The sequence below is a fragment of the Mesitornis unicolor genome, unplaced genomic scaffold, assembly GCF_000695765.1.
Source record: "Mesitornis unicolor isolate BGI_N332 unplaced genomic scaffold, ASM69576v1 scaffold20200, whole genome shotgun sequence".
NCBI lineage: Eukaryota > Metazoa > Chordata > Aves > Mesitornithiformes > Mesitornithidae > Mesitornis > Mesitornis unicolor.
Window position 1 is genome coordinate 4,265 of NW_010156470.1, and position 10,729 is coordinate 14,993.

The 10,729-nt window shown below is 38.8% G+C and overlaps 1 protein-coding gene across 1 annotated transcript in view; it reads right to left on the bottom strand.

Moving 5' to 3' along the window:
- Window positions 1–1,896: 1,896 nt before the first annotated feature.
- The window catches only part of RHOT1 (ras homolog family member T1), a 20,808-nt gene continuing 11,975 nt past the window's right edge, over window positions 1,897–10,729 (bottom strand). The window contains 4 exon segments of the mRNA XM_010193234.1: window positions 1,897–2,014; window positions 3,512–3,655; window positions 9,135–9,257; window positions 10,615–10,729. The exon segment at window positions 10,615–10,729 is cut by the window's right edge and continues 10 nt beyond it. Coding sequence (XP_010191536.1) covers window positions 1,897–2,014; window positions 3,512–3,655; window positions 9,135–9,257; window positions 10,615–10,729 — 500 coding nt within the window.

Genomic DNA, 10,729 nt, shown 5'->3' on the forward strand with positions numbered 1-10,729 from the left:
CCGCGGCGGCGCGGGACGGCCCATGGAGCCCACTGCGGCTCTGCCCCGCGACTCTCCGAGCGCCGGCTGAGCTGATCGAGCCGTTTCACACAGCGAAACCGGTGCCTGCCAAGCCCCTCCGCTGCGGCGCCGGTACCGGGCGCAGTCGCGACGCTGTCAGCTCGGCGGCAGCGCGCCCCCTGCCGGCTCCTCCCGCCCGCTCCGCGTCGGCTCCCTCAAGACGGCGCCAGGACCCGCTGGGCCAGGAGCTGGTCTCGTATCGCCGGCTGAGCTGATCGAGCCGTTTCACACAGCGAAACCGGTGCCTGCCAAGCCCCTCCGCTGCGGCGCCGGTACCGGGCGCAGTCGCGACGCTGTCAGCTCGGCGGCAGCGCGCCCCCTGCCGGCTCCTCCCGCCCGCTCCGCGTCGGCTCCCTCAAGACGGCGCCAGGACCCGCTGGGCCAGGAGCTGGTCTCGTATCGCCATGGAAACGCGTCTTTCCACGGCTTGTTGGGCGATGTGTATTATGTATCATGTTTAATTAACACGAAAATAGTCACCAAACAGTGAACAAAGTAGTAGCAATCTTACAAACCCTAACAGCATCCCTGTACAGAAAACAAACTATGAGCTGAGCCCAAAAAGTGCTTGAGGTCCAGAGCACAGGGGGTGGGTGGTCAACAGGCAAGAAAGTCAGAAATAAACCTCTAATGGAGGCAAGCACAGCCAAAACACAAATCAAAGCAACTAAATAGCCAAGATATTTCAGCTCAGACAACTGAAGCCACTGACAGTATTCTCTCACATAAGGTTTCATAAGGACCACCTTTCAGGGCCAGGGAAGGGGAAAGAAAAAAAATAATAATAAACACAGACACAGTACACAGTTATTTTATTGAAATACTTGAAAAGGCCAGCAATGGAAAAATAGGTTTGTCATGAGGAATTAATGTTTGATTTACTAGATCATTAAAAAAGCTGTGTTTACAGGTAATGCTAGGCAGTTACAGAATGCACTGTGATCCATGCAACTAATAATATACTACAGTAGAATAGGCACTGTGTACTAGTTTAGTTTTAGCTTATATACAGCTTTCAACAGGTATGATTGACAGATATGAGAAATTAAATAGCAACACCTTCTGAATTATAAACATTATAATATACAAATTTGCTCATCTGAAGCATAAGGGTTATAAAACACAATATAGTGGAAAATGAAAAACACAAATTACACACAGCATATGAAGTTGATCTGGCAGTTTTTGAAGTTTACGATTTTTCCTTTTAAAAGAAATATCAGACTGCTAAATACGTCGCTGGTCAGGTAACATACAAAGTCATAGGCCAGGGCAGCAACAGTGACTTTTTCTTGAAATACGTAGTTAGTGAGGAAATTTGTTCATCAGTTAAAAAGGGTAAGAATGAAAACCACAAATTCTGCCTGGTACAGCTTATAGTCCAAAAAAAGATCAAGTCACTTCAGATGAATGTGAAATAAATAATCAATCCTTGAGGAAGTATGATCCTTGAGTTGAACCTACTCAACTGAAAATGAATTTCAACTATACACTAGTATGTCACCATGGTGAAACATCTAAGAACAGTATTCTGAATAGCTTTTTGGGAAGCAATGTCTTACTGCTTTAATATGTACAAGTTATTTACAACAAATTCCCTTTTGGCCTCACAAGTTAAGCCATTTTAGCTGGCTGTTACGATGCAATTCTTTTTTTCACACATTATGCAATACTGTAGTTAGCACTATAATTTAAAATAATCTTATGCATGAATTACAAATATTAATAAAGTAACTCTGCATATATAAATATTTCTAGCAGAATTTAAAGCATTCAGAATGTACATAAAAGGGGTTTTTTTATTATTTGGTAGGGCCAGATGTGCTTCTTCTCAGATCATCGTTGCTTTAATAACGCTTTGTACATAGCAAAACCCAAAACTGCAAAGACAGTAGCACCAAAACTTGCTCGGAGCCAAAACGTAGAGCTCTTGAGGTCCGCTTGTGTCACATGCCTAAAATTTAACACACATAGAAAACCAGGTTAATTGCATGACAGGAATATCAGACAGCTTGTGCTAAACTACTCTGCTTTTGGAAATTCATCACTACACTTGTCACAGGCAAGCAGCTTACAATTCAGCCTTATGAGTACCTATGCAGTCATTTTACTTTTCTTAAAAAGCTTAAGAGTTGATCTGCAGCCCTGATCGCAGCAGTAGATCTCAGTAAAGTCACAGAGCTCACACAGCTGAAGAGAAAGGCAGGAGCAGATCATTAGTCGTGAAAGTGGGGAGGGCAGTGTGTTGTCTCTGAGAGTAGCAGCAAGCATTCAGAAAAGAAAAACAAAAATAGCCAGCAAATAATTAATAAACCACAGTGAGAACAACTCTGTTCAGCAAAATCCATTTTTTTAAAGGTTGAGTTTGCATATGTCTGCATTTCCATGAAAAACTTTCCAGTCCTGTTGAATATCTACTTTTACTACTTCTTCAAAAGAGGTTTACTGACAAGTAGTGAGTAATTTTTTTCCAAAAGCTAGAATCAAATGGACTATTTGTAAATCCCTTTCTTCCCAGTACAGTCACAAGAACAGCAATAGAAACAGTCATCCAATACCAAGCTGAAAGCTAAGAGAAAGTGCTAGTGAAACAAGCAGTGACAATGGCATCAACAGAAAAAGACAAGATGTAAGAACGGTATGAAGTGACTGTATGACATAAAAAGCCACATCTTGCATGACAGAGACAGCCAATGACCCAACTGTCCCGAATATTGCAAAAAGTTTGTGAGCATGCTCAGTTAAACACGGCTGGCCATCCTCAAAAGTAGTCTCAAGTATGACAGCTTACCATAGAGCAGGAGCTACTATTAAAAATAAGTTATCGTAAATGCCACAATTCAAAGCACAAGAAGTTCCTAAACAACTGTAAATGGGTTTTTGTTTGTTTATTTGCTTTTGTTTAAGATAGAACTTATTACAGAACTTCACTAGCCTACATATTTTAGCCTGTATTAATTACTGCGGGTTACTCAGTAAAAGCTGCAGTAGTATTAAGCATAAGGAGCATACAGAAATCCTAAGCATACACGGTGCACAAGAGAGTTCACACAGCGTGAACTGCAGAGCTGTAGCATACAAGCTGTTTAATAAAGCAGGAATCATCACTTGCTATCAAAATACACAAAACCAGTTTAGGATATTCTTTAGTAGACATTTGCAGGAGCAATATAAACCGTATAGATAATCAGTGTACTGTAATACCACATGCTGAAGAACAGGCTCTTTGGTGCACAAACAGCGAAACACAGCTGGTCTCTAAAAACTCCTCATCTTTTTTAAGATTATCTTGCTGGGTTATGGAACAGCTCAAATTCATGAATCCTGCAAGCATTAGTTCTTCTACGGCTAGTTTTGACAAACTCTCTGCAAACTAGATGTCAAGTGGTTTGCTGAGGGGAAGAAAGGGGGAAAGGCAATGGCAAAGTCACCTTAGTTTGGCTGCTGTTACCTGTCTTCAAGTAAACGTGGACCAAGAGATGACTCCATGAAGATGGAATCTTCTACAGAGCTGACGGCGTGCACCTGCTGCATAAGACTGCTGCTCTCGTCTGCTAACAGCATGGCCCCCAACTCATCTAGGTAGGATCTTAACCTTTTCACACACATGCACAGTTTGCAGTTCACAGCATGGCTCAACAACAGCATCTCAAATATGCTCAAATAAAGCCCAGAGAATCTAATTTTTAGCCACCTAGGCCCTCAATTCTTGTGCCGTTGTTAAAAACTTAATGCTTAGGGAAAAACAGAAAGAAATGGAGTTTGTACTTCTGATGAGCTAAGTAAAATACATGATTTTATGTGGCTAAACACCATTGCTTTAAGGACAAAGAAAACTGCTCAGGAAACTGAATCTCTTCCCACTCCATTCCCAAAGCCTCAACTTTCACGTGTCCACAGGACACTGCAATGCTCCTGCACCACACGCACCAGCTAGGGAACCTGTGCTAAACACACTGGAGTGACTCCAACTCATCAGCCCTAAAACTGACAAGATCTCATTACTGTTAATAATTCAATTAAAGACGGTATTATTTAGTGTGTTTTCAGTTAAAGACTAATACCCTTGTCTTCAGATCTGTAAATTATAAAGCTTATCTGTCTATGTAAAATAAATCACTTGTATGTAACATGATTTTAATAGATTATGTGACAAGATCTGTTGGGCGACTATTTGTATAACTAACAACTCTCAACTTTAATTTGGTTAACTCACATGTCCAACTATTCGTATAATTTAAAAAACGTCCCTTAAATGTGCAAATCACTATTTAAATTGCAAATGAATGTTTTTGCATTGCCTCATAAAGCACTATCTCTCACATCTCGATTTTCTGATTCCTATCTATAATTTGCCTTGTTTTGACTTTTGCACATGTCCATATTTAATTGTACACAAAAAACTTGCTGAGCATGCTTCATCCTTTTAAAAACAATTACTATATTCTGTGTCATGATAAAATCCTCTTTTTATGTCTAAAGGGAGAGTAAATTGATCCCTTTTCTATGCCTAACAGTAACAGACTCTTTCACTTAAATAAAGGAACTAAACAAAGGCAGGGATTTGTATTACAACCTCAAGGAAATCTACTGACTTCAGTAAGAAATTAGCAGGGCCCTCTGAACATCTCAGCCCAAAATTCCACAGTCCAAAAATGTTTACCGAAATTCAGGACGCTGTGGACGTCTCACTGCTTTGTACCTTTGAAAAACAAATTCCAGTTTTTCTTCCTTAAATGTTCCCTGTGCTGTCATAAATTCTATTTTGCAACTTTGATCCCTGATATTGTTTAGCTGCCATAAACCGTTAAAGGAAACATAAATATGTCTCAAATAATAAAAAAGGATCAATGTTTGTTTCCAGCACAGGTTCTTTGACATGAAAGTGGCTGTAATGCAGAAAAACGTTTCTCAATACATACTGAAAAAAGCTACCTTTTCAATAAATAAAGCTCAAACTTTATTTCAGTGTAGCTGTGTTCATGAAACTAATTTTCACCAGTAGTAAAAATTATTACTGCCTTGCTAGTAAGAGAGTTAACTCTGTATTAGAAAAATTATTCTCTCTGAGGTTAAAACATATATATGGATGTGCACATATACACACACAGAGCAGTAGTTAGGACTCCATAAATCAAGCTGTATTTGAAACTCCTGCTTATTAGGAATAATAACAAGCTTTCAGACTTCCCAGATAGATTGGTGTGTGTTATTTAATTATACAATTAGTTCCACGTACATAAGTAAGTCTAGAAACACTGGCTTTGGCATAAAATTTAGATTTTAATGCACATTTTGGAAAAACGGATTTTTATTCAACCTACCCTTAATAATGAGCCAAGTAACTTCTCACTTGTTGAATAAGATCTTTGAAATCTGCACAGTCTCTCTTTTAAGAGGCTTTAACAACTCACAAGAAGTTTGCAACATGCACTTGTTAGGAGTTAACTGAGCATGCCTGTCACGGTCACACACACAAAACTGCTGAGTTTTGTGCCAATACTGATGCTTTTCCCCATGTCAGCAGCAGAAGAATCCCAAGTCTTGGAAGGTTAAAGCCTTAACTATAAGAGTTCAAGAACATTCCTGTACTAACTACAGAAGCATTTTAAAAGCACAGTGGTGAGGCCAACAGGCTTCTCACACCAAAACTGTAAGCAAGTTAATGCAGCCAGGAAGCAGCAGCAGCCTGCTCTGACAGATAACAGGTTCTAACAATAAAACATAAGCAACCAAATTCCAAAATCATCATGTAACATAGGCAAGCTGTTGCAGCCTCTCTTCAGGCACATATTTTCCTAGGATGCAAACTAACACTAGCAGTTAGAATTTCCCCCCATGCATTAGTCATCTAAAATATGCAAAGCTTCAAGTGCATCTTATTATCTACAAACCTAAAAAGAATGTAAAATGCCAATTCAATGTATTGTTTGGAAAGAAATCAGGGGATGCAGCTTTGCAAACTTCTATTCAGTATGGGGCATTAAACAGTCTAGAGAAGGAGGAAAATACACAAGTAAAATATTGTTATACTGCCCTAATTTGGGGGCCACCTCAGTATAGGGATAGATTTCTGCGATTAGATCTAATGGCAATATACTATATAGCTTTGGAAAATAATCTGTGTACACTGCACATAGTGAAAAAGAAATCCTGGGTTGTACTCTTTAACTTTCCCACTAGTACAGGAAAATGACACTATTTTCTCAACTTTAGTTTCACAGAGGGAAGGTTTTCACAAGGATAAAAAAGTCTTACAAATAATTCCTGAAACAGCCAAGTTTCATATGCAAATAGAACTTCACTTCTACTCCACAATACTTAAAAAATTTAGAAGGAAGAAAAACATGCTCTGAGAAGTCTCCCTCACTGAGCAACACAATTCTCATGCATTAGAATTATTTTATTTTGAAATGAACAGTAAAATGCTACTACTATGCAAGCAAAAGGCAACAGGTGAATTAATTAAAACCAAGAAAGCAGAAAACCATACTTAAAATTGATGCTTTAAAAAAAAAAAACCAAGCACCAAAACGAAAAAAAAAAAGCAGCCAAAAATCCAAGCTCATTCTTAAAGAAAGGGTTAGGATGACATGAGCAGAAACCTTGCTTTTAAAAAGAGGTAAAACAATGTAGTAAAAAGAGATTAAGTGCCAGCCAGACAAATACAAACAAACACCTAAAGGAAAGAACAAATTAAAAATATAAAACCACTGCAGGATAGTAACGACTCTCATACATGCATGTACAGTGCTTTGAATGCAGTGCCTCCTTCCTCAAAGAACCAACAAAGTGTGATCGTGGGCAGTTCAAACCAACAATCCTGTTCCTGCACAACGAACACCTCCAACCAACCTCCACGCTTGTGGAATTTCCCTTTCCGATAGCATACAAACCCTGGGAGAGTCTCTGAAGTTTGTCTGTAGAAGAGAAACTGCAAGTGGACATGAATAGGGTTTTCAGTTGCATAAAGGCAATGTTCTTCCTTTAATTCCTAAGCTGGGAATATTCAAATGTGATATTTTGCCTTGGTAGCAGTGCTTAGAAATTGCTTAGCAACAAATAATACTGTAAGGGTCCAGTCTGAAAAACTTCAGTTCACCTACTCCCACGGTCTAAAGCTTCAGAATAGGAAGGGATCGGGAGAATAAGTACTGTTGAGAAACCTCCTCTACCCATCAGTTATCTAACTGTTGCCCAACTACACTACCTAATGGTAAGCACTTGTAAAGGCAAAATAAGAAAAGCTATATAAACTAACTACATCAGAAAATCCTTCTGGATTTAAATCTAATCACAAATTATTAGATTAAAAACGCATCTAAGGAGCTAACATTTGTAACTAAGAGATGAAGTAAGCATACTGGAAAACTGCAACAAAAGCCTATAGCAACTGACTGCAACAGAACTGAATGAACACAGCCAAAGAGATTCTAGCAAGTTATTCCTCCTTTCTGCAGGGTCAGTGCAAAAGTCTATGAGGAATTCTCTTTACCTTGAATTACGGATGTTTTTAGGCAGTAGTAGATTCCTATGTTTATTCCACACTATCTAGTGACAAGGTGTGGAACGACAGCATCCCAAGACTGCTCGTATGAAGATTTCAATACCTTGAGCCCTTGACTGTATTTCAGAGGAACAAACTGCAGTGTCTGATGCAGAACTCAAAAAAACCCGTAGGCTCATACAAGAGACAGCCATGACAGCTAACGTAGCAACCCATCACCATTCCAAAAAATGAGGATGTGTTATAGAGGTGATTTCAGCCTCAATAACAAAGAGCTGGGATTTCCTAGTAGTAACTGCTGAATGAAGTTGTGGAGTGACAATCTGCAGAGACTGCTGTTTCAAGGGATTTTTGTCTAGGGAATAACTGCTGCAGAAAAGATGCAGCATGAACAGTCTCACTCATGCAGTCTTTTCCTAAGCTAATGAGTTTTTCACCCTTCTTTGAATTCTTGCTCTGTGCTTAATACTTTTATCTTGGATTAAAGTGGTATTTCACAAAATGCTCCATACTGTACATGGGGATGTCAGCAGGCCTCCTACGTGCATGTAACTTGCATTTAACGGAGACAGCCACTCTTATTTGGAGCAGCTACATCTGAAAACAGTAAAAAGTAGTAACATGTAGAGACCAGCAGCATGTCAGGATATTCTAGCCATGGCTTTCAAATAAACACATTTACCACAGTTGCCTCCAAGATTCACATTTATCATACAAGCCCCCAAGACGGCCGTAAACGATGGAACCGCTGCACTACACAAATTGTTTGGTTTGAACTCCCATTTGCTGGGGTGTGATGACAAGTGCTGAGGTGTTAGTAAATCACGTGTCAAAAACTGCCAGCAGTACACACAAGACAAGGTGTAGCACTGTTTTCAATGCTGAAAACAAGTTCTCTCTCTTTACCAATTGTTTTTTCCAAAGTATCTGCAAATGCAAATGTTTAACCGTTTACCAGTTCTTACATGTTGCATTCTTTTCAGAGAGGAATTGGATGTTAAAAGCTCTAGATTTTTTAATACTCACTCATGTAAACCAAGCATAACAAACACACACACAAATTCTATGAATTCCCAAATACCAAACTAGCAATTACAAACATATAAGATATGTTATATGATGCTGCTGTAAGTCAAGCTGTGCCTTTAGGAAAATATTTGTGTAACTGGTATCTCAGAAGTACTACCTCTACTCAATACTAAACAAACCTGTAACATCTCAAGTGAAACACATTACACAGATTTATAAGACACTATTTAATGCCCATTACCAATTCCCTAAAAACACAGTCCTAATTCCTCCACAGTGTCTTTGCCATCACCAAGTGCCTGAATCAACTACCAAATTGGTAATGTTTCAGAGAAACCACTGGACTAAGCTCGAAAGACCAAAAGTACCTTCAAGTTTAACAAAGTTTGACAATTCTATTGCAATTATTAAAGTAAGTATCTGCCTATTTAGTGGATATGGAGTGAAAAATCTGCAGTATATAAGGTTACCAATTGCTTTTTTCAAAAAACCTTTAGTTTAAAAGCACACCTGGTACCTAGTAAATAAAGTTAAGGACCTGTTAAGAACTGCAGTGAAGAGTTTGTTCTTTACAGATTGCAGCAAGTCTGAGTTGAGGAAGTTCTGACAGATGCAAAATGTACACCTGTTGCAGGCGCACATACAGCGTAACCGGGCATGGCTGCGAAAACACACAGAAGGACAGGAGTTGAAATCTTGCTCATAAAATCAGGCGCACATTAGGACTGTGCCACAACCGAGAGATTTAGGAATAAAAAGGTACATTTGAATGAGTAAGGAGAGGAGAAAAAAAAATACACTGGGGAAGCAAGGGTACAACTACAGCTGTGCAGAATCTTAAGGTTAGATGTTCTACGTCCTGGACATTTTGGCATTACCACTATACACAGATCTTAATAGCAAAGTACAAACGTGAACAAAAACGTTTGCGGAATTTATTTAAGTTTGTAAGGAAATAATCTAAAGGCTTCTGAGTATGTCTGCACAGCAATAGATAACACCCCTTTTTCAAAGGAAAATAAGCCACGTTTTCTACCACTTTGAATGCACACTTTACAAAGTGACAGTTACCTCTACTTTTCCCACCCTAACAAACACACATGCTTGAAAACTAAGGGAGAAGCAGGAATATTGGTATGACAAGACATTGGGTCAGTGCTACGCTTTAGTGGTTTCACAGTACTCCAGCGCTAGAAAATAAATACAAGAGAACAAAAACAAAACAAAAGCTTTACAAATCTAATTCAATAAATTCAGTTTCAAATATTTTTAAAAACCCTATTATTTTAAGTGAAAGTGACATTAGTTCTATTTAATTTAAAGCAAATGTCAGCTGTCATACTAGACTCCATCTGCTGTAATATTTATGTAGTCCATATTAAAAGCTCCACCCACCAAAAAGAGATGCAAATTGAGCTTAGCAACAGTGAGATGTGAAGAAGAATGTGAGCTTAAGTATCTTCTGAGGATCAAAAGGTGTTTATACGGGAATTCTGTTAAAAATAAAAGATCTATTAGATTAATTAACTGAAGCACATATAGTAGTAAACACCCTGAAAAAAGCTTCAACCAGTGCATTGGGGAAACTGTTGTTCACTGAAGAGTGTTGTTACTTGTAATCAACTGTCGAGTTGAGCTATTATAAAGGATCACAGCACAACTTATTCACAAGTATCTCGAAAATACCGAAGTATTAATATTGACATACTGAGGTATACATCCACAGTAAGGACAGAACAGAACCACACATATTCACTGGAATTTGAAACAGGAGTTGGATGAAGTACTGTACTCTTTTAAAAAAATAGCTTAGCAATAATAGCTGACCACTGATTTATATGTTGGATACACACCAACTTTCTCAATTTGAAATAATTTTAAGGTTCTACTCAAGTCACTTATGTCCCTCTGTTGCTAAGGCTCAGTGAGACAGTTCCATCCTCGTGGCTAACAATGACATGCAGTGGTACTGTGCGTGACCCATGCAATATGAACAACAGAACAGTTTGAGTACTTACGGATACATTGCCATAGTTGTCAGTTTAATAAAGATATCCTTACTCGGCACATCAACCGTATTACAAGTGAAGGCTTGAGGTGGAGGCATTTTGTGTTTTTTGCAGAATTCAGCAG